We start from the raw sequence: 24,269 nt of genomic DNA, 5'->3' as shown, positions 1-24,269 counted from the left end.
TCATAGTAGACAAACTTAATAAGAATCTTGTATCTAGTTGTTACATTATATGTATTATTTGCAAGCTTCATTTGAAAGATATATACATTTAGTTAAAAAAACATTTATTTCCTACAAGCACTTAACACACATCCTTACCTTGAGAGTGTCAAAGCCTTCCTCCAGATAAGTTGCACACTTGTTTTTCTCTCCAGTCGATGCATAGAACTTACTCCACCAGTCCATAATCTCTTCTCCCTGTTGGTCACACAATCAGATGTCAGAGTTTGGAAGGTTGAATAGGAGGTGCTGAATATAAATAAGGCTGTGTTGTTCGGTAAAACCCAAATGATACTTTTGAATCATTCAGGTTTGCTCTGTATGCAGTCTTATGACTTGCGTAATATTATTTAAAAAAATATTTGTGTTGGTTTGACTTTATGTTTGCTTTACTTTCTTGCTGCTTCATTTACCTTATGAGTCAAACTAAGAATAAATAAATAAATACTTCAAAGGTCATTTCCTATCCCACCAAATTGTCTGTGGCTACTGAAAGTGATTTTTGCATCGTTTATGGGCTGTGTTTGTTTGATATCTGAACTTCTTCAGAAGAACCTTTGACCTTTCAAACCTGTTCAAAGCCCTCCAGTGACTGCTATTTGACTTTGTAGAGCACTGCAGCGCTTTTCATGATTTTTCCAATGATCGCATGGCAACATCGAGTTAGCCAAGTCACGTCAACACAAGTAAAAATTGTCTCTGGTGACTCCATGGCATTAAGGTCATGGTATATGGGCGTTCTGAGGCAATGGAAACGGGCAACACTGGGATGGGAACTGGCACAAAGTGGACAAAAATCAACATGGACATAAGAAGAACCGAGTTATGCCAAAAGAGTCCAAAAATGTATATTTATTCATGAAGAAATGAATTAATCTGCTGCCTTGCTCCAAGCTCTTTTTCACCACTTCTCTCTATTACCTAGTAATATTCTTCAGGAACAAAAATACTTGGCGCTTTCATTGTCTTTTCTGGGCGTTTTATGCTGATCAGATGAGGCCAGATGGGGTGAAAATGTTATCTACCTTCCCGAAAACACAACAAACTGACTGAGGCTGGACTGACGTTATCTACTGAGAGACTGGCTGGTGTAGTTCATGTCGTTAAGAGAGTATGAAAGAGGTCAGACTAAGAGGAATCCAAGTTTGTAATTTGTGTGCAACCCGAAATTTAACATACCCTTCTTAAATTTAATGCCATTTAAAGTTCTGACAAAAAAAAAAAAACCCAACTATAATCTAAAAAAAAAAAATAAAAATCAGCATTTAAGTTTTATAGTGTTAGAAGCAAAATGTCTTTTAATTTGTTTTCTCCAAACTCATTACTTGTCAATCTCTGGAAAACATTGATTGCTTTGATTTTATTGTTTCCTAAGTATTTCTTTCTTCTTTGGAGCCAATCTGCACCTAAAACCGGGACTATTGCGTAGGGCTGCACCAATAACAAAGAGGTCAAATTAATATTGAGCAAAACTGACTTCAGTTTATTGGTGTGGTCCTCCACAACAGTCCCTGGGTCTACACGAGGTGAGAAACTGGGACAGTTGTGAAGAACCGCAACAGTAAGTTTATAAAGAAATAAAATTAATACTGAGTAATATTGAGCTCATCCTATTGATGCGGCACTCCACATTAGTCCCACTTTATAAAGATAGAAAGTTAATACTAAGCAGAATTGAGTTGATGAACTATATTAAGCTGATCTCACTTTTGCTTAATATACATTTTTAAGCTTATTGGTGTGGCCCTCCACAACAGTCCCAGTTTCTCATGTAGCCTGTTGGGAAAATTAATTTTCCACCCTGAGTTAACAGATGGGGCAAATGCATGCAAGTGGAAAAGTTACCAAAATGAGATGCATTTACACATACTGCACTGCCAACATAATTTCACGCCAAATGGGTGTCAGATACTGCAGCTCCATCTTGATGCACAAGGGTTTTGGGTGCAGTTGGGTATATAGTTTTCCTTTTAAAATGTCCACATTAAAAGTTTTTTAAGTGCAATAAATCACAGTGTTGTATTTCGTGCTTTGTTTCACCTAATTTTAATTTTTGCTGTTTGCTGTTAGTTTGGCTTACAAAAGCTACTCGGTTGGGTTTGGGAAAAGATTGTGTTTTGGTCTGACAAAATTAATCCTGCAGCTAAAAAAAAAAAAAAAAAGCCTACCAATTTAAATGTGACACCAAAAGGCCCTTACAATCATCAATAACCTGTTGCATCATGGCACAGATGCCAAAAGAACAGCAGCATCTGACGCTGGGGGATTATAATGTACTGGTAGTGCATAATGTGTGAAAGGTTTCAGTGGTTTTGGCAAAACTACATCATCTCACACCCTTGGAATGGCATCCTATACTTTTTTATAAGTCGGTGCGCTCCAAAACTTACCCACTGTAACATCTAGTGTCAGCGTTAACAACAAAAGACAGGTCAGAGAGAAATTAAATTTCATCGTAGACTGCACGATCACTCAGTGCAGACACACAAATGCTGACAGAATGTAACCACGCATTAAAGTAGAGGGATTAAACACATTTTAAGGAGCTTTTCAACACATTTCTTAATACTTATTCTCATAACACATTAGGGGTTTCAATCCAAAATGAAACATACACCATTATACAAAAAAAAGCAGAAGAAGAAGAAATAAATCCCTCTATTACAAAATGACTGCTGGCATTAAAGCAAAGGCTGTTAAAGCCTTACTATTACAGCTATGAGTCATCCTGCGCTCACAATGTCGTTCTGTTTTGGAGGGTAAAATATATATCTTTGTTTTTGAAATCTTGACTGATGGCTTTTTGAGGTTTGGATTCATTTTGATTTATACGATGTGATTTTTGGGGAAATATGTGACATCTCTGAAAGAAACCCTGTTTCATGTGTTTTATCAAGACTTCCATTTTCTCAAGCGTGAAGCGGCCTCATCCATCAAATTTACTAAAAGTCTGCTCACATTGGCAACGCCGACCGCAGAGCTCCTTAAAAGCTCATTTTTGATTATTTTCTCACAGAAGCGAAAAGTCTGTCCATCTCACTGTGTGTGTGTGTGTGTGTGATGGCAAGCCGCTGGCCCTGACGCAACAAGGAAACAGCGACCACAAAAATGGAGAATACAGCGGGGACAGATCAACCTACAGTGTGTATCTTCACACACATACAAAAACACACATTTCATCCCCGCCCTGCAACCTTCAACCCTCTGAGGAACACTCCAGAAACACACTTGTGACGCATGCGCCACTTTTTCCTTTGTGTGTGTGTGTGTGTGTATGTAAAGGCATAAATGTGAACAAAAGTGCTCTTATGGCACTGGGTTTGTGTGGAATCCCCTTTCTCCTACTTCCCACAAACTCTGAGACAGAAACACACACATGCACGAAGGAGAAGTAGGGGGACTATGGAATTCCTAATTTTTCCAAAGTGGCAGCATGGCATGGAAAAGGTCAGCACGTGGCGTTTAACTAGGACATGACACACACACATGCACGGTGCCCTGTGTCTGAGGCGTGAAGTGTCTGCTGTGTGTTTATGTGCCCTCTGTGTGCTGCTGGTGCCAAGCATTGATGACCAGGGCGCCAGAAAGTGTGTGTGTAGGTGGGTGTGTGTCCGGGTGTGTTCACTCAAGTCCACGACTCCTGATTCAGACAGATTAAGGCCGCCGGTGGAGTGTTCCAGACTGTGTATTAAGTATACACTCTGGAGATCGAACACACACACACACACACACACACACACACACACACACACACACAGAGAGAGAGCCTGTAGTGGTCTGGTCAGGGTGTTGGTGTGGTTTGCAGCCTATCATTATGCCCTGCGGGGAAAGCCAGCCTAACCAAACCAGACTGGCACTGCCAAGAACTCTATGAGCAGAGCGACTGCATTTACATAAGAGTTCATAAGAGCGCCGAGCTGCTTCATAAAAGCTTTTTTGTGGGGGAACCCCATCCACAACGGAGTCAGAGGTCACAGGTGGGGCTGGAAGAGGCCGCCTTTAAATTTCACACACATAAAGAGCCAAATCTGACAGAGCGTTCAGGAGCTTTTTGTTGCCTTGTAATGTCAAAAACATACACATTTATCACGAGAAAGCTGCTCTCTAACAAGAAAAGAAAAGTGTTTTTAGATGAATTATAATCTGTGATAAGTTCCAGCATGCCAAAGTTCCAACAGCATGAATTGTGACCTTACATAATGGACAACATCAGGAGCCTCCCAAAAAGCTGCAATTCACCCAGTGAATCATCTGTGGAGGTTACTCTGTGGAACCGTAGACTGTGAATAAAAGATGGACTTTGCCACCATGACATCATTGGTTGGTTTGCCTAAATGTTAGCATTTTGGCCACCACAAGGCTGCTACTTTTAGAGCCAGAACTGAGCATATTTGGACACAAGGGTGGAGGTCTAAAGGATCTGCTAACACTAACAAGCTCAGTTAGCAAGAACGTATTGCACCAAATACATGCTAATTAGTCCTGAGAAACACAAATGTAAGTAACTAAAACTTTACTGTAGTACACATTTCTTGGACAACTAGTACATGTGTGTTTGATGAACTTGCACAGTTCATGAAAGCAGTTTTCTTGGAGTAGCTGATAACTTAGCGATGACAGACGATGACCTTCACAGACTAATTAAGCTTAGTTTTTCAGCTATAGATGTTGCTGCTTGGTTGGATATGTTGGCTCACTTTGGTGGTGTGCAGCATACCCGGGAAGCAGTGCAGTGTCCTCTAATTTTGTGCCAAAAATCTATGGTCCATCTCAACCAGTCCGGCAACACTGACTTCAAAGCACCCGAATCAAAAACTTTTCCTACCCAAAGATCGGTTGCTCAGGGGAGAATTTTCTGAAGCAGCAAGCCATTCTGCCAAAAACTCAAATTTTCTTTGACCTCATTCCATACCTCCAAAATAAACTGGTCAGTGTGAAGAAAGTGGAAAAACTATGTTGGCTTCTTAGGCACAACTGTTTGCATGTATTTGTCATTTGCTCCACTGCGGTTTCAAGGCAGAACAGCAAACCTCAAGTAAAAATCTGTGGCATTTGCACATAAATAAATGTCTTCTTTGCTATCATTGATTGATATTACACAGGGCTGACTCAATCTACAGCATGTCCAGTTCCTGAAAGCTTTTTTCATATGCTGTTCTAAACTCCGACTAGCCCATTTCTCTAAAAGTCAATCTGATATGCAGAAAACAATTTGCACTCAAATTCTCCCCAATTTAAAAGAACCTCAGAAGCCTCAAAAAACAACACAGGTTTTGAAAATTACAAACTTTCTTGCATTTGTAGTCCTCCGGTAATCTGAGTTCTACTGACTGATTGAGCAGGCTGTGGCTGTTAGTAAACAGTCCATGCTATATGTAACACCAAAGACAATTGGGAATCGTATATGGAGGACTAGCAAACATTAACTGACAGAATAGGAAGTCATGGACACTGACTTAGCTCACTGGGTTGAGAAGGTAACACATATAGGCCTGGCTTTGAATCTGCCCTGAGGCCAGTAACTGTGCGTCTTACCCCTGATCTTTCTCCTGGCTTTCCTGGTATCTCTCCACTGTCCTGTTAAATAAAGGTTAACAAGTCTTAAAAAAAGAATAGAGAGCCTTAGCCCTAATGCCCTGACTACCTAAATGTTGACTGTTGGCCTCAGATGCCAAGTCTGATAGGCTTTCTATAATGAGGGAAGCATCTGTGTCTGCATCTTTAGCTGCTAAATTTTCCGCTATGGTCACCAGCTACAGTAAATAATGCCCTTCTACTGTCAACGAGATGTTGGGTGAATCAGGCTTTTCACAGCAGCTTTTTGAAAGTCTGTCTGATATTTGAAAGTTCAACACTAACTTGTGACTAATGATGGACTTAAAAGTACACCAGTGCCATCTTTAAAAGCAAGGACACATCTGGATGATGGTCTGGGCAACAAATATGTGCAGCGCTCAGATTCTGGAGTTGAACAGCAGCTTACATCAGTCTGTGGCTGAAATTAGCAGAACAAGAAAAACAATAATGATTTACTAAGCTATTTTGACATCTTGTTTCTGGTTACAGTGTCATTATAGGGCCATAAATGTGTGTTTCACAAACCCCCAAAAATGCCACAAAGTCGCCTGGCACGAAGCCATGTCAGTTAGTTTCTCTGGATCCAAAGCAGCCAGGAAGGATTGATGGAAGTTGAGGTAAACTGCAACATTTTCAGAGCAGGATTTTAACCAAAACTGACTGCTTTCTGGAGACAAAGTGGAATAATTCTAATGAGAATTAATGGCAGAGGTACAATCACAGTTTTTAAAGAAGGAGCAGAATTCATGTAAAAGCACGTCACCAATAGAAAAAGCAGACACAAAAACCAGATTATAGTGACCTGACAGATTTTTGAAATCCAGTTTCCTAATGGAAATGAGAAAACACAGAGGCCAGTTTGATCCACAATATATACTGTCATCGTGCACGCATTCTGCCGATGAGACGTGACATCTAATGTTCATTTTCCATCTGAGCGACGTTAGATCTCAGATATCACGAAAGGGGGGCTGGAGCCTCCGAGCTTTGAGGAGCCATGACGCTCCTGACAGCCGATCTTCTTAAAGTTTTCCAACTCTGAAACTAAATCTGACTGATCTGCTTTGGAAGCGGCTCTGCTGAGCGCACACTCTGCTGCAGTAATCTGGTAATCATCAGACATACGCGCATGACCCGTTCTTTTGGTTGCGACCCAGAGATTAAGGATGCCAGGATTTACGGCACATGAGAGAGCATGCTTTCTTTCTCTGGTGCCGTGAGATATTAGCCGCCTCTTTTTGCTCCTTTAGTTGAAACTTTTCTGACTCTTTTCATTCTCTCTGTTTCTCTTTTAGTCACTTTCTCCCTCCTCTCATTCATCCATCCCTCCTCTGTCTTTAGTAAGAGCTCACAGAGAGTTTTGGTATAGAGGATCTATAAGCAGCTCTGTTGACTTTGGCCAAGGCCAGACAGGAAACGGAGCCTTTAATTTGACTGCTTTAAATATCTGACCCTTAATAAAACAAATATCTTTGTTTGGAGAGGAAGAAATCCCCACCCCCCAAATTCGAGCAGGAAAGGAAAGAGCACTACTGGATGTGTATGTTTGTGTGCTCAGGCTGGTCCGGGTCATTCTTAGTCTTCAAATTGACCTGGCTTAGATAAATAAAATAGAAGAATGTAACAAGGAGTGGAGCCCCCCCCCCCCAAGTTCAAATGTGGGATCAGATTTCCTCTGTAACCGCACAGCTCGGTGTGTCGTTCTGTAAAATCTGGCTTTCTCGAGTAGGATGCATTTTTCTGACACGAGACCAGCAAAGCAGGAAGTCTCCCGTTTCATCCTGGCAGCAGGGAAAAAAAGGCCCACTTTTATCTAATTCCAGATCGACCCTCATCTGTCTGCACTCAGTGTTATTCAACAGTGTCTTACTTCAAATAAACTTCATCTATAGATAGCAACACTAAAACTGTGCTACTGTCTACACACACTGTGACCTGGCATCACCTGAAACATTGTTTATTGTTTATTAATTTTAGATTCTGACTGCCTTTTTACTATTTTTTTTTTTTTTTTTTTTCTAAACTTAGAAATGTCAAAAATTTCCCACAGACTGTTTTGGACCCCATCCATTTATAGGGTCTTTTCAGCACTGTTTTGGGGGTATAATAGGCAGGTAGGTGCTTATAAGTAGTGCTGAAAAACAGCTGGTTGGGAGTGAGGGCTCACATTCACACCTATGGCCAGATAAGAACCACTGGGCCACAGGCATAAGGACTTGTCAGCAATCCCCTGGCAACTAGTCTCTGACTGGTTGGTGAGTGCTTGCTGGAGGTTGCTGGCTGTTACTGAGCCTGTGTGAGTAGGAACCTAGCCTGGAGTACCCAGAGAAATACGCAGGTAATGGAGGAACATGCGAACTCCAAATGAAAAGGCCTCATTATTGCAGGCACATGCTACTATAGTTTGTTGGTGCACTAATAAGCAATGAATGTCACTGCAAAAAACAAAAAAACAAAAAACAAAACCTCAGGTTTTGAATCTGAGGTGTCAGACATAAAGAGAAACCTTTTTCCAGACATATTTTCAGTGACCTGAAAGAGCAGCATTTCACATGTGATGTTTTTTTTTTAAACCAAATTCCAGCATTGTATTTTGAGAGCATATTAAACATCTTTTCAACAAGTTTTTGCTCAGTGGCAATGACCTTCTTAAATTTTCTAAGAAAAGATCAAACACCTTAGTGTTCTTGCAGTGGAAAAATGCCAAATGATGATATACATTAGAGAAACAAATTAATAGAATAGAGTTAGATCCAGTAACTTGGATTTAAATGTAAACTTGGGGAGGTTTTTTTTTGGACAACCATTTTCATTTTACAGCAGCTGTTTCCTTGTGGACTCCTAACAACGCCCATTTTATGAATTTTATCAACAGCTGCAACCTCACTAACATCTTGAGTTGTAACATATTTGTCTCATGGTGCATGTGGTGCATAGCCAAATGATAAGGAGGGAGACCAAACATTTGGCTGAATGCAGTGTTCAACATAAGAGCGACATCAGTTTCAACTAGTATCCTCAGCCTGGTGACCACTGTAAAAATTTCCTGGCTCTGGTGTAGACCTTTTTAAAAAATCTAGACAGTCTGTTGCCAATATGAGCTGATTTAACAATTTAGACAATTAAATGAGAGGCTGGAAGGTATGGTGTATGGATGGATGGGGAAAAAAACAAGTGCAATGAAAGGTAAATGCAAAGCATGACTGACATTCTTGTTCAATGAATGAAATGAATGACAAGATGAGTTTGTTACCTACATGAAGGCTGGAACTAGAGGTTGAAAGGTTAATGATAGCAGAACTGGTTCCATCCGCAAGCTACAACACATATATATACACAGAAACACACACTTTCAGGTTAGTTTGTTAGAGTTAGCCTCAATATTTGCAACACATCTCATTGATGAATCATAAAAGACAATTTCAAGATGTTAATCACTCAAAAAGAAGGAACATGATATTAGAAATATACATGAAAATTACAACATTAGACACTGTTAGACATTATCTACTAACATTTGAAGGGACATCAGCGACTCAAACACACAGAAACATCACTGTCACCATGGTGGGTTCTAAACATGAACTGAGTGTGCAATTGTGTTATTTCCCTGGAAGGTCCCACTATGGAAGAAATGCAGATACCCAGGCCTAAGTCATCACTGTAGATGACCACAGCCCTAACCCTAACTCTAACCCAAGGCAATCAGAATATGCCTTTTTTTTTTCCTCCATTATATTGGTAAAATACAGAAGTAATAAATCTGTTTTATCTTCCACCAAAATACACATTAGATCGGGATTGGGGTTAGTGTTAGTAACGACAGTACCTTATACCTCACAGAATTTACTCTGGTAGACTGTGACAGAACCCAGATTAGGAGGACAAAGGACCAGATTTACTAAACATGGGTGATTTACAACAGTTAAGCTGTTTTTATTAACATCAGCACAGTAAGTTAATTTCAAAATCAAACATAAAAAACACACCTTTTTTTTTCTGTTTTCTGTTTGAGCATCTTTATAAACACCAACAGTATTTTTCCTTTTACATCACTGTATAATTGTACAGTGGTATATAAATACAACTCAAATGAATTTAAAGGCCAGTTTGCACTCGCACCACTCATTAGTAAATCTGGCCTCAAGTGTTTAGACAAAGTTAGACATCAGCTGAGAACAGAGAAGGATAGAACAAAGATGGGATGGGAAAACCTGAATGCAGTTATTATATTTTTGTGCCATCATCACCTTGCAGTGGTGGACTTTAAATTAAAAAAATATATGGACATAACCTGTAGATATACCTTCAGATAAAACCTCTTAATGACTTTTTGACCTCTTAAATTAGTCTTAACTCTTACTATAATTGAATGTACTTTATAGTCCCATAATATTTATAAATGAGGATTTACGCATCATTTATGTTAGGCTGGGCCAATCTCATGATTTACATGTCACTACTCAATAAGCAGGCAGTGAACTTGCTTCCACAGTCAGATCGCCCCCGTCCTCACAATTCCAGTCCTTGGAGCACCTCTGCCAGGTCTAAGAGGGTAAATCCTGATGCCTTTATAACCAAAAGCCTGTGTAGCAAAATGGTTGGAAAGTAGGTTTGTGCTCACGGACGATGATGCAGGTAACCGACGATGGTCAGAATGATTGCCAAAAGCTAGCAAATCATAGTGATATTTTTGGCTTGTTTCCCAACTGATTATTGTTTGATTCCTATTAAACATAATCTGTCTTACTATTATCTTGGAAAAAAGGATGCCTGTGTACATGCACATCTAGCTTTTTCTTTTACCAGGTTTGATGTTTGTCATTTTAAAGACTGCTGAGTACAGGGAAGAGCAGCAAAGAGAGAGAGAGACTGAAAAAGACATCACTAAATATGGAAGTGGTGAATGAAGACCCTATGTCTGTCTCTCTTTGTGTTTCCAGCATTACTGTTGCTGGGAAACGGTATGTATTGTGGAAGGTGAATAGCGTCCCGGACTTCCCAGTCCAACCCTAGTAAACCCTAGTGAATTTTCAAACATGTGTAATGAGTTCAATTTGGAAAACAGAGTATCAGTATTTGTTTGTTTGGACCATTCTGAACTAATAGCCAGGATATAATTCACTGGAAAAAAAAAATGCAGCTTTTAAATGCTAAACTCCTTTAAAAATCAGAACAAAGTTAAGTGGTTTTCAACCCATGTTTAACCAAGGTTACATGCAACCTGATCTCAGTGAATAATGTGAAGTGACCACAACCTCCTCAAAATGCATTATGTGGTGATGGCATGCAAGGCACCAGGAAAACAATGCCAATGGAAAGTCAATGAGGAGCTTGGTTGTGGTGGGTGGACAAATTCGCTGGCAATGACGCTGCCGCAAAAGTTGACGATCTCTGCATCCAGAGGTGGGGAGTGTGCTGGTAGCTTGAATTAACCAAAACTCTCACATAAGGGAGTGGAGTCATTATGAATTGATGTGGACATCACTGTCCACTAAACTGTGGACAACGATGTCCTTGTAGTACTAAAAACAAATTGGTTATCTACAGTTCCAATATTCAAGTATCCAGCTGGACACTTGATTTGATTTGACTACAACTGGTTGCCACATGTCTCTGCTGACTTTGACTTTCATGAAGAAACCTCAGATCAAGTTAAGAAGAAACAGATGAAGCTCCACAAAGATTGATCATCAAAGACCAATTTAATTAAACAAGTTAGCTGTGTGCCAAGCTTTTTGTTGTTTTTTTTTTGCAAATTTTTTAAGTGCTACGAAGAATTTCAGCAGTACAAAGAATCCGCTGAAACAAAGCTGCTTGTTGCTTACCAAATGTCGCACTTTGCTCCATTAATTTATAACTTCTAACTCATCGCCGGGTCTGAATCTGCAAATTGGGTTGCCAAGAGTGCAGATTTTCTTTTTAAGCTGTCACTGCAAATTTATCATCCAGTTGCGTGACTGTTATTGTACCCACACAAAGCTGTTTTGATGATGAACTGCACATTTTAATTGGATTAGGGTGTTAATGTCAGGGAGTGTACACTGATTTCAACACCCGCAGACGCACTAATTAACCTCGCTTATTTAGCTCATGTTGTACATATTTTTTTGAACTCCCATGTCACTAAACATTTACCGCTGCCCTCCCCCCTCAAACACAACAAGGCAATTGAGGTTTTGCATCAGTGCAAGAGAATGGAAAAATGGTCAGTGTCGTAAGAATGAGGTAACAGCAGCATATTAGAGACAGTCCCATGATGTCTCCTTATGTTAAATAGCGCACGTATTTGTGTGTATGTGCTTTCCTTATGATGTAAGTGCATAAAGCATATCTCCATAATGTTGATCATTTAGTTTTAACATGAAGTTTTGGTAGGTTTGGTCAAGGGTTTAATTATCATTTAGATAAATTAAAGTCAATGTAATGTCCTCTAAGTGACAGAAACACAAATTTGTGTGTGTGTGTGTGTGTGTGCAGCTTTTGTGGCGCCTGTGGGTTAAGGGATACCAAGGAGGGCTGCACAGAGAAATTAAAAAAGGGAAAAATTCCAGCAGGGATTTCAAGATGATGAAAGGATCAGTGAGGGGATGATTGGCTGATGAACCACAACAATGAAGAGAGAGAGAGGAAACGGAGGAGGATAACATGAGGATTCCCCCTAATGAGCTGCCACATTAAAACAGCTGCCAGCTTGATCGATAGAGAAGGGAAGAAGGAATGAGAAAATGAATTAAAAGGGTAAAGAGGGGAAGGCAAAAGACGGATGGAGAGAGAGAGTGTGAGAAAAACTGGGTTGACCGGAGAGGGAAAATAAAAAACAGAGGTGAAGCAAGCTTGAAAAACAGAAAGATGGAGAAAAATAAAATGGAGAGATGAAAGGATTGCTGAATAGATGAAAATTGTGCAAAAGAAAGTTTGGCTAAAGTGAAGATAACATAAGAATGGCGATAAATGGAGATAGTAAAGTAGGAAGGAAATTAGAAGGGAAAGGGCAGAGGGATGTAAGGAATGGAAGGATACATAATGAATGAAAATAAGGACAGAAGAAGAGATGGAGCAAATGAGGTTTCACTGGGAAAAGGGTGACAGAAAAGGGAATAGAGTGAAGTAAAACTTTATGTAACAAGGAAAAGAAGCAAGGAAGGAAGGCAGAAGTAAAACATAATTTGGTAAAAGCTAAAAAGAGCCAGGAAACTGTGTGAGCAGGAAAGAAGGAACAACAACTGATAAATAAAAGGAAGAAGTTAATTAACAAAAAACAGATTTAGAGAGTGCATCTAAAAGAAGCTAAAAGGCCACTGAGACATCAGCTACTACCTTGTGGGCCAGTGGTCATCATGCTAAAAGGCAGCAACAGCACAAACACAATTGAGTTATCAAGTTCAGTGAGTGTTATTAGTCAGCTGTGTTGGCACATCAACCAGTCAAACTGGCGGTGTTCCTAACTTGAAGCCCCAGTTTGGCACAAGTTTTACCTGTCGGACAGATGGCCCCACATTCGAGTCTTGTTTGTTTTTTTAGAGAGAAGAGGCTTTGTCCTGGCAACCCTTGCAAATCAACCAATTGCATTTGAGGAGCAGCACCTGTCTGTAATTGTACTTTTAAATCCTATGGAAACAGTAAGGGTGTAGGTAGTACAGACTTTATGGACTTCATAGAGTCCTATAAAATCATTCTTTTTCATAGTCTGGGCATTTCTCCTATTAAGTTGGTCATTTTACCCTGGGAGCCCATGAGGGGTAGTTCACTTCTGGAGGCAGCCCGAAGCGGCTACTTGAGGAACTGCAGTTTTTGGCAATTAAGCATCCATTTTTCAGCACTGGATATTTTACAAAGGAGGAAAGTGGCAGGAACTGATAAAAAAAGTAGTGTGGGGAAAAGACGAATGTAGAAAAGAAGGAAATAAATGTTTTATTGTGCAGAGGAGAGAGAAGAGGGAGAACAATAGACAGAAGCAAAGGAGGAAGACCGAGGGTTTTGAAAAGCAAAAAAAATGAATGACAGCTGATGACAGCAGAGAGGGGAAACTGAGGAGAAGAAAAGAAGAAGTGATAGACATCAGCAAGAAGGTGCAGGGCTCCAAAACAGAAGTCTTGAATTATTTTACTCTCACAGAGGAGGCTGACAGAAATCACGAGCTTGGAATTCTTTCCAGAAAACTCACAAGTCCTCTGCAGATTCACTGTCTTCAAATGTTACTTCAGTATTCTCAAAGGGGCCAATCCAGTGGTTTTCCATGTTGTAGCCCATTAACTTCAAATCCTGCACACTTAAACATTACTGCAGAACATTTTCCAAGGCCTGCCACACTGTCTTTAGTGATTTCTGAACAGGCAACCGTTGGTTTTGCATAATTACAGTTCAGAGCAAATACCAACCAGCAGAGACAACTCGTCTATTCTTTCAGTTATGTTAAAGGAATATTTTCATATTTTGATGAGTGTTTACTTTCTTATCATGGCTGCCAGATGGGTATTTTAGCATAAAGATTGTAGACAAGGGTGCCAGTACCTTTACTATCTCCAAAGGTAAGAGCAAGACTTCTACCCTTAATGATCATGTAGACTGTTTGTCCCTACCCTCTGACCTAACATATAATTATCACAGAGGCAGAAATATGCCATAAACTGTTAAAAGTGCTGAAAAATAGATACACTGGCCATTTTGATGACACAATGCTATTGCAAAAGTGTGGTTAAGTTTAAACACAGTTAAATGTTGAGACTCTTTAGAACTCCTTTAATGCCACTAAAACGTGCCCACAAACATGCTTAACCAGTGTGGTGGATCCAAGTGACAACAACCCAGGGCTTAAAGATGAAGCCAAAACACGAGCGCCAAAAAGTGCAGTTCTTCTAATGGACACCTAGGGCTGACTTCACAAGTTTGTCAGTCCCCAACAGGGTCTCATGTTAAACTGTTAAAATAAAAAACATATTTGAGGGGCAAGAAAATAGTGTTTGCTTCAATAGACTATAAAGCTATGTCTTCACAGAAACCAGTACAGTGCCATGGCGATCAGATACCATAGAAATGACACTTGTTGACTTCAAGGTACAGGTGATGCAAAGTAAGCGGGTCCTGAAATACACTTTCCTCAACTTGGAGGCAAGCAACTGAAGTGACTATCAATAAGAGTGCCAGATACCAGTGATAAACCTATGACCTGGTAGTGAATACATTAGCGGATTACCTAGGCAACTGGAGTCCGAAATGTCCGCTGGCAACCAATGGTGAACTTCGAAGAGATGCATGGCAAGTGAATGGCTCCCTGTGTGAGTAACAGATGTACCAACACAGGCAGCTGGAGCCAATCAGTGTCTGCTAGACCTCATACATTGCTTCAGGTCATTAAATTCAACTGAATTCAATTTGTATTTATATAGGGGATAGCTGTAGCTCTGGTGGTAGAGCAGGTCATCTAACTGGAAGGTTGGTGGGTCAATCCCCATCATGCCAAATATCATTGGGCAAGATACTAATGCAAAGTTGCTCCGAGTAACTTGGGATCTGAGTAACTCAGGATTGTTGCTCCCCAGACGTTCATCAGATATGAATGTTAGATAGAAAGCACTTAAAAAGAGCATAGTAAAAGTCCTTGGGTGAATTAGGCAAGTTGCCTAAAGTGTTCTGAGATAGAGTAGAAAAGCACTTTATTAAAAAAGTCTGTTATTTATCTCAAAGCTTTGCCTTGCTTGTTCTTAATACTAAATAATTAAACTGGACTTCTTTGCCTTTACCTATTGGAGGGCTTTAGATGGGCTACCTGGCTAAAATCTTGGCTTTCTTTATGCTATAGATCATCTAAGAACGTTTCAGTTTTGGCAAGTGAAATTCTACTGTTATCGCCGGTTATTAGCAGTCTTTGGTGGCTATACAGTTTATGGATGGAGCTTTTCGTAACCAACCTCACAAACATTAGCTGATGACTTTTACCTTGTCATCCAAATCAAATTGGTTCTGGCTCTAAATAACAAACCCATCATGTCAGAGACCAAAACTCTACTGGTGAACCTTGAAAATGGAAAGTTTATATTGGCTGTGTGTGGTTATGCATGCTGCAAATATTAAAAAAAAACCCACCTTTGACATAAACTACAGTTTGGTTCAGAAGCATTTCCAGACACCTTCTTGTACCATTAGTAGTTATTATTATTATTATTATTATTATTATTATTATTATTATTATTAATCAATAGCCCAGAAAGCACTTATTGCAGTGATTTACTTATTGTTTTGTTTTTATTTACATCCTAAATCGGGCCTACATAGGCCCAACTGGGCCAAGCTTCAAACATTTTTGTGTTTTTATACGCATTCTAACAGATCAGTTTTGTGCTCTCTATTGGAAACATAACATTTCGCCATCCTTACCAAACATTTCAAAGCAAAATGTCTGTGAAAACAATACCAGGCGGTTTCTATTGAGCTTGGAGTTTTTGTTAGGTGGAATTAAAGATTTGTTAGAGTCTTTCAAATCTCATTCTGTCACGGTCCTGGGTCGGTTCGACCCAGCATTTTGGGTTTCTTATGCTTTGGTTTATTTTTGCATTATGGATCATTTCTTATCCTCTGGTGATGCTGTTTTGATTGTAATTGTGTTCTGTTCCTTTGCCGATGATGATGATGAGTATTTCTGGTTTGGGTTTTGTTAGCTTGCCCTCATGTTTAGTTTAGGTAGCCTGGGTTTGGTCTTCTCTGTCTGTCCGTGATGTTATTGTGCTTGCTTATGAGTCTGCGTCTGTGTCTCTGTCTGCCGTGTGCTTCCTGTTTTATTCTGAAGGTCCCCGTCTCATGTGAGTGTGTTCAGTTTACGTTTCCCCTGTCCCGTCAGCTCTGATTTCTCCCAGGTGTGTTCCCCTCCTGTCTCTCATCCCTTGATTACTGCCATGTGTATATAAGCCCTGTGTTTCCTTTGTTCTCTGTCGCATCATCAACGTCTACTCACCCTCAGTTTCCGCTGTGTGTCCTGTTACCTGTTTTTGCCTGCCTGTTAGTTTATATTTTCCAGTTTAGTTAGTCTTCTGTTTGGTAAGCAGCCTGCAATAAAGCAGTTCTTTCTGAGTTACTTTCGCTTCCGTGAGTCCTGCATTTTGGGTCCTTCCTCTCTGCCTGCCTGCACACAGCCATGACAGATTCAGACTGACGATACGGACTTACTGTGTGTTTAAAGAAACATGTTTCTCCATGAAGAGCCATAGCCCAGAGCACAATTACATATTCAATAATAAAAACAACAACATTATTAATAATCACCAATTTCTTCTCATTTGATCAATTCCCTTCTGTGTCACCCTCTCCATGTCTTATACCAACACTGCACTCTGGTAACTCTTCTCCTCCTAACACTATTTTTAGAAAATGTAACAACAACAACATCTTAAACATAATAATGACTTTGCGTTTTTGCAGTTTTTGGGGGGACCACAGTTTGATGACAATGCATTCCTCTTGAAACTTTCCAGCTCCCTTCAGTCCTCAAACATGATTACACAACGATAGCTGCGGTCTGCGAGTGTGTGTTTAGCATTTATAGCGCTGCATTATTTATGTTTGCTCCCTTCAGCGGAACCTTGTGCGGTCTGCCAAACCAATAAAGCCAAATTATGTCGCGGTCTAATTCTATACAATCTTCTATTCACTAATACACACAATGAAACCACTTACGACTGTGGACCAGGAGGGGGGTAAGAGGGGATATTAAAAAATGCTTTAAAAAGACTGCATTTTGTTAGTAATTGACTTTATGTGTTCTTCAAACTGGGATGTCAAAAATCTTTGACCAGTCATCCAGGTAAGGAAATCCCAAAAAGTTGATCCTGTTCATCTGGATGTAGCATTTTGATCTTTTTTATCAGTGGTTGTGGATGAATAGTCATGAAATGAATGAATTTGCATATTAATGCTCAAGAATCTGACCTTACAGCCCATTGTTAGCCAGTGGTGCTAGTTTCAGTCATTGTGCACATGTACTCATTACACGGTTGGAGAATCCTGCAGTCAGTGAGACTGAAGAAGTCACTTGGATGAGTGATGAAACGTTTCTCCCTCTGAAAATGCTACGTCCAGATGAACAGAATCAACTTTTTGGGTATTCCGAAAATAGTTTGAATTGTCCAAACATGAAGAAGAAAGAGAAAAAAAATGAAAGGGTAAGACAGTGGGACCTGTTGCTATGAGCCTAATTAAGGCTGTTTCCTGTATATAGGTTCCCTCCTCACCACTATCCCTGGCAGTTTTAACTCAATGTGAAAAATATCCTTACTAAATAAACAATTTTATCTGCATTCAAGTGATATTGTTGGCAAGGCTCTTTTTTTTCCCTTTTCTTTAGTTAAAGATTTTGGATTTCAGCAGGAAGGTGAAAGTCACAGCCCAGCCAGAGAATCCTTAAGTTAGTGAGAGGAAATTTAGAGATGAACACAAAAGTGTTTTTTAAGCTTTAAAGGCAGTTTGTGGCAATTATTTAAAGTACTAATTACCAGTAATTACCTACTGAGTAATTAGCCAATAATTGTGCAGTGTTGTGTACACAGAGCAGGTTTAGGCAACTAGCTGATACAAAAAGCTCTTTTACCTGGTCAGACACAAGCGGCTGCTCATCATCAATGTCAATAAAAACCTCCCCAGAAATTAACTGGGGCGTCTCACCTACACGTGCCAACACACACAGGAAAAAAAGACAATTAACATTTATCATCAGTGTTAATCATTTTTGCTGTATTTTTTTCCACTGCTGTGTGTCTTACGTCTCCATCCTTCCTCCTCTCCCTCCAACTCCACGGCTTGTTCATCTTCTCGGTTGTAGCGGTACTCCTCCAGCGAGCGGATGGTGCACTGCCCAACCACCGGCTTCCTCCCAAACTGACGATTGTCAATGACTTTGATGACGATTGGCGGCATGTAGAGCTCCTCCTGGGGAAGTCTCTGTGGTGAGATGGAGACAGATGAAAACACAGGGACGTAAGCGTCTGGCTGCTTAACATCTATTTCTAATTGGTTATGCCACCTGCCTGCATCTTGTTGACTGGCTGTGGCTGCTGATTGCCTAAAACTGATTGGTCACCAAGGCATGACCAATCAAGGCTTCAATGCACCTTTTCAGACGTAAAGGAAGAAATAGCTGAATCTGCAGAGGTGCAGATACCATCTTTGTGATGGAAATCAGGGTACATACAAGACTTTGAGTTAAAGTGTCTTGACACAAGCTCAATCATCCAGGTAAGGAAATCCCCCAAAAGTCGATTCTGTTCCTCTGGACGTAGCATTTTCAGTTGGAGAAACATTTCGTCACTCATAATCAAGTGACTTCTTTAGTGTCGGCTGACTGCAGGTTTCCCCAACCTTTTAAACAGTACCTTTGCAAAACCCTGAAATTAGCCTACTGATTGAACAATAGCGTGGGAGGTCAGTTTCTTGATCATTGGATTAATATGCAAATTATCATGACCACTGATCAACAACAACTGATCAAAGACAATCTTACAATTCTGTGATTGCAGCCATTCCCCAACTCTCTGTGAATGGTACTGATGGCCACTGATCAGTTGTCACTGACGAAACATTTCTCCCACTAAAAACACGACGTCCAGATGAAAAGAATCAACTTTTTGAGACTTTGAGTTAACATGTAAGTTAAGGATTTTAATGTAAAGTGACACAAAAACAAGCTCAAGAAAAAACATACAAACATACAAGTTTTAGTAAACTCTGTCCTTTTCAGTACTATGCCATTTTGTTCTAAGTGTCAGTTCTTTGCATTATATATGGCTCAATTAATCTTAATCACACACTAGAAATTTTCACGACTGTGTTTTGCAAAAACAGACTGTTGTGAACTTATGGGGATGATGACCCTGAGGATCCAAAATTATATTTCAGCCTAAGCCTTTCTTATTTATTATTATAATTATGTATTTATTTAAAACTAAAGGTACTCCTGTGCAAAAACTTTGGAAGGCTGTGCTTTTTTTCAGACTTCCTCCTCAGACACTCCTGTTTCACTTTCTTCAGTCGGTGTTTCTCTTGTTATTTTGCTGTTGTCGTCTTTTATGGATGCACAGTGGTAGGAACATCACGTTCCATATGCTTTTAATTTTTCTATGCACATATTGGTGTATTAAGCCCATTCTCTTCAAACAAACAAACAAACAAACAAAAGAATGCAAAGAAAAAACAAAAACCAAGAATGGACCTCATTCATGTGAGTTTATGGACAAAATGTAATCAAACCTTTCTAGAATTACTCACAGCTGACTTAACTAGAGCAGAAAAAACACCTTATATCTGCCACAGCTCAATTAAAAAATTAGAAAATTACAAAGCAACCACAAATCTGACCAACACTGAGCAATTTTTCCTCCTGTTTTCATAGAGTCATCATGATCTTCTATTAAAGAGGATTAAATTTGGGTTTAAATGACATGTAGCAACATATTTTGTGAAATCTTTACAATCCTCTCTTGCGATTTCCTGTATAAGATCTCTGACTTTTGGTCCAGAACGTCTGCCCGCTTTAAGTTTGTAACCTTCATTGGGTTGTACGTCTGCAGGCTTCAGAAGACAAGCAGACCATCACTTGACCTGCCAGGCATGTTGAAAGTCTCCCGCTTGATGCTGATACTGTAGGTGCTGCAGCTGGCAGAGCTTCTGCAACAGCTATATGCACTTAAATAAAATTCAACTGGCTCAAGTTCCCTCAATCCCTCTGACTTTTACAGAGAGCTGCGGTGTGGCAGAAGAAGAATCTCAAAGAACCAGCTGCATAATGAAACCCTCAAAACATTTACAGCAGCTACATCTGAAGACAATATGCCATTACAACCTCATTTATCCAAACTCACTCAAAGGTAAATAAACAATGGGTTGGTAACTGTAATCGGTTTGACCTCTCTGGCTTTAAGAAAGGCTTAAGTGACGCTGATGATGCTAAACTCACACAATAAACTGAGAGAGCTAACATTAGGTGGTTAGACACTTCAAAGAGTAATATTTAAGGAAACTATGCCCATGACATTTTCTTGTGCTCCCGTGGCATACGAAAACACTTACGCAGTCATCTTAAGGCCTTAATATTGTTAACATTAAATGCTTGGAATTGGTTCAGGGGCTAAATTTAAGGGGAAAAGAAATGTGCACATTTCCACAGTCCGATTGAGGCTGTCACACTCGTGCGGTGGTCAAAACAGGACCTTAATCTTGTTAACATTAAACTGCAGGAGCCAAAGCAAGGATCTGCATTTAAGGGAAAAAAGTGAATATTTCCATACGCCAGTTAAAGCTGTCATAATAAAACACGGAGGTGATCAACTTCAGACCTTAATATTGTTAAACTCTCTGGCCTGTTTGGAGCCGCTGTTAGGAAAAATGTGTTTAATATTTCCATATTTCAGTTTAGGTTTTCATAAGAAAACACTTAGGTGGAATTCAATGGCACCAATGTAAACTCAGTGGAAACATATTCTCAGAGGACAGTGTTACATTTGAAGGATAAGTAACGACTGGTACGATTCCCTGCTCTGAAGGTTGCGGCTGGTCTGATTAAAATAAATGAGTGAATTAAAAAAATGCTCTTTCAAAGTGACAGTGAGAGGAACGTAGGTGTCGACGTGCATGCAGTTGGGTTTTTTAGCAACCATACAACTCTTTTTTCAACCTGTTATAACTTGAGTTCTTTCATAATAGCCCACTATATTCAACTCTGCAATTCCTCTCAGCCTTACAGGGCATTTTAGCTCACTTTTGGCTCCCACTTATACATAGAAATAAATTTAGTGAAACAAGAGCAATGAAAAAGATGTCAGGAGCCCATTTCACGTGAGTAGTCTTGTAGTCTTCACACACAGCCTGATACAAGATCCCAAACATAACCCTCATGTTACAACAACTGCCAAAATAAAGTTGTTGGTTTTTTTAAATGTATATATAGACAGCGTACAGGGCAGAGGTAGAGAACTTGTCCTGCGGGTGCTCAGAAAATAACCTGACGCTGAACATCCTTAAAACAAAATAACTCATAATGGACTTCGGGAGGCAGAGACAGGTCCACTCCCCTCTCATTATAAATGGAGAATGGGTGGAATCTGTCTCCACCTTCAGGTATCTGGGCACCCACATCTTCGCTGATCTCACTTGGACCCACAACACCAACGCCCTGGTAAAGAAAGACTAGCAGCGGCTGCACCTCCTCCCTGCTGGCCTTCTACCGCCCCTCAATGGAGAGCGTGCTGGACAAGACTGAGAACAAGAAGGCTGTGCAGAGGGTAATTAACACCACCCAAATAATCACTAGCTAACACTCCTGCTAACGTCTAACTCCGTTAAATTCGATAAATTCTGTTTTCATAACTTAATTGTTACACCTGGTAAAGCAGCAACACTGATCATTTTATTAAAGATGAAAGAATTTAGACAGTTTTTAACTCTCAGTGATGTCACAGTGTTCGTTTGACTTTGGGACCTAAAGCGGAGTTTGGACCCAGATTACTCCGCGAGGCTCCTGACTACGGTAGCCGTAAAGCTCCGACAATCCATCAAGCGGTGCGGCTTGGTAGCTTACCAAAGTCGTACTAAAACATTTTTGACAGATTTTTGAGCGCTGTGTACCATTATAAGGCACACTGTTGATTTTTGAGAAAATTAAAGGATTTTAAGTGCGCCTTATAGTCCAAAAAATACGATAAGTATTGAAAATCTAATACGTGGATATCTACTGATATTTTTTGTGGCACAACTTGTGATATTTGCTCATCTAGCATGAAAGGTGAATGAACATAGCTTTCTCCCCCTTCATTTCAAAAATTTTATGTTTAAAAGAGAACATATTTAATTTTGCATTACTGTAAAATACAGCAGTTCTCTTTTGCAGTTTGAAGTTTCTTATTGGTGTGTGCTCAAAAATAAGACCTTATTACAGATTAAGATTCATTTATATGGTTTAAAAAGAAAAGGTCAAGAAGTTCTAAAAATGTGATGATTGAGATGGATTGACCCTATTAGTAAAACCTGATAACCCACAACCAAACTGCAATTCAGATAATGCATTGTGTGTGAGACATGTAAACATATCCACCCTGCATTTATGGTACATTAGTAATGCCTATGCTATTAGCCATGGAAGATAATTAACTCTTATCTAAAGAAACATTCACTTTTCTAAAAATACATTTTAAAAAAATCTGCTGCAGCACAAAAGGAAACTTCTAATTTTCTTGGAAAAAGAGAAGGAAGTTCTCTATTCTGCCATTATTGTGGTTTCACTGATGAAGATAAATGAGTAACACAAACCACAGCAGAGCTGTCCTTAACATGGAAGCTGTGGGCACTGATTACTCTGTGTGTTTAAGTATATTACAGCATAGCTCACCACATCAAGGAGAAGCGTATTAATGTCAAAGTTAGGCTTCTTCTTCACACTGCGGATGACGCAGCTCTGGACCATGCTGCCTCCACACTCCACCTGCAGGCTGGGGGAGGTAACACTGGCCAGCTGGAAGCTCTTCAGGTTCCGGACGCCCCATGCTAAAATCTGACAGGACGACACAGAAAAAGTGGTGTTGGTGTTGTCATTTTTACACTTGTAATAATTAAATCTATCAAACTGCTCATAGATATTCAAACATTTTAAAGAAACAAAATGAAGATCCTTTAAATTTCTTTAAGTTTAAAATATAAAGATATTTAAAGACATTAATACTGAAAAACAACAAAAACTCTCAGTGAAACAGATTTTTATCATATTTAATCACTGAAGAGGATGCCAGATCCAGACACATAGAGAAGCATTAACCAAGCTTTCTTTAAGGCAAACCAAAAATCCAGCAGGAAAAGCAAGAACTTGTGGGAAACACTGGGAGCTTTAAAAAAAATAACTACAGTGACGCTACAAACAGGGATGGCAAGAAATAGGAAACAGGATGATACAACAAAGAACAAGACAAGACAATTTATACGCATGGTAATGAGGCGTGGGGCAAACAGGTGGGAGACACAGTGGAAACAAATCATGCATAACGAGACACAGGATGTCAAACCCAACACAGGACACAGAGTTCAACATGTACCAAAATAAAACAGGAAGAGAGACACAGCAGAACGGGAATATTAGATTAACGTAACACAACTAAACTAAGGAACATGACAGACAAGACCAACACAAAGACAAGCCTGAGGGAACAGAAAGGGAAGGATAAAGGGAACTAATAAAGCTAAAGTTCTCTATAATTAAGGCACACATAACACAAGAGAGAATCAGTACCAGGGATCAGAAGACAATACAACTCGTAAGCACAAGGAAACACAATTACTATAATAATTTTCACTGCTTCTCAGCACCCAGGAAGGTGGTGAGAATGAAACAGAAAAAGCAGATATTAGTGATACCTCGATGGCGGTTCTCTGCAGAACAGGTTTGATTCCCTGAGGAATCATGAAGACATTTGGCTCTCTCTGAGGTGGTGGGTACGGAAGGTCTGACTCCTCCGGCTGTGAATATGGATGCAGGACAGTAGCAGGTCAACAACAAGTGACCAGTGAGAAACTGCGCATTCATGGAGTAATGGAATCATCTGAGAAATGACTCCCCGACTAGGAAAATTCCCTTTTTTGGGTGACTGATGCTTTAGTGACTTGAAATTACACAAAAATCTGGT

The 24,269-nt window shown here is 39.8% G+C and overlaps 1 protein-coding gene across 1 annotated transcript in view; it reads right to left on the bottom strand.

Annotated features, from left to right (window-relative positions):
• The window catches only part of dysf (dysferlin, limb girdle muscular dystrophy 2B (autosomal recessive)), a 104,263-nt gene that overhangs the window by 34,045 nt on the left and 45,949 nt on the right, over positions 1-24,269 (bottom strand). Inside the window, exons 37-42 of the mRNA XM_039610216.1 lie at positions 24,001-24,102; positions 22,985-23,146; positions 18,369-18,546; positions 18,197-18,270; positions 8,874-8,933; positions 139-237 (exon numbers count right to left, since the gene is read on the bottom strand). Of these exons, the coding sequence (XP_039466150.1) occupies positions 139-237; positions 8,874-8,933; positions 18,197-18,270; positions 18,369-18,546; positions 22,985-23,146; positions 24,001-24,102 (675 nt within the window). The remainder of the gene's footprint in view (positions 1-138; positions 238-8,873; positions 8,934-18,196; positions 18,271-18,368; positions 18,547-22,984; positions 23,147-24,000; positions 24,103-24,269) is intronic.

The sequence above is a fragment of the Oreochromis aureus genome, linkage group 3 (assembly GCF_013358895.1).
Source record: "Oreochromis aureus strain Israel breed Guangdong linkage group 3, ZZ_aureus, whole genome shotgun sequence".
In the NCBI taxonomy this organism is placed as follows: Eukaryota; Metazoa; Chordata; class Actinopteri; order Cichliformes; family Cichlidae; genus Oreochromis; species Oreochromis aureus.
Note: the sequence above shows the minus strand (reverse complement) of the source record. Positions and strands in the feature narration are given on the sequence as shown.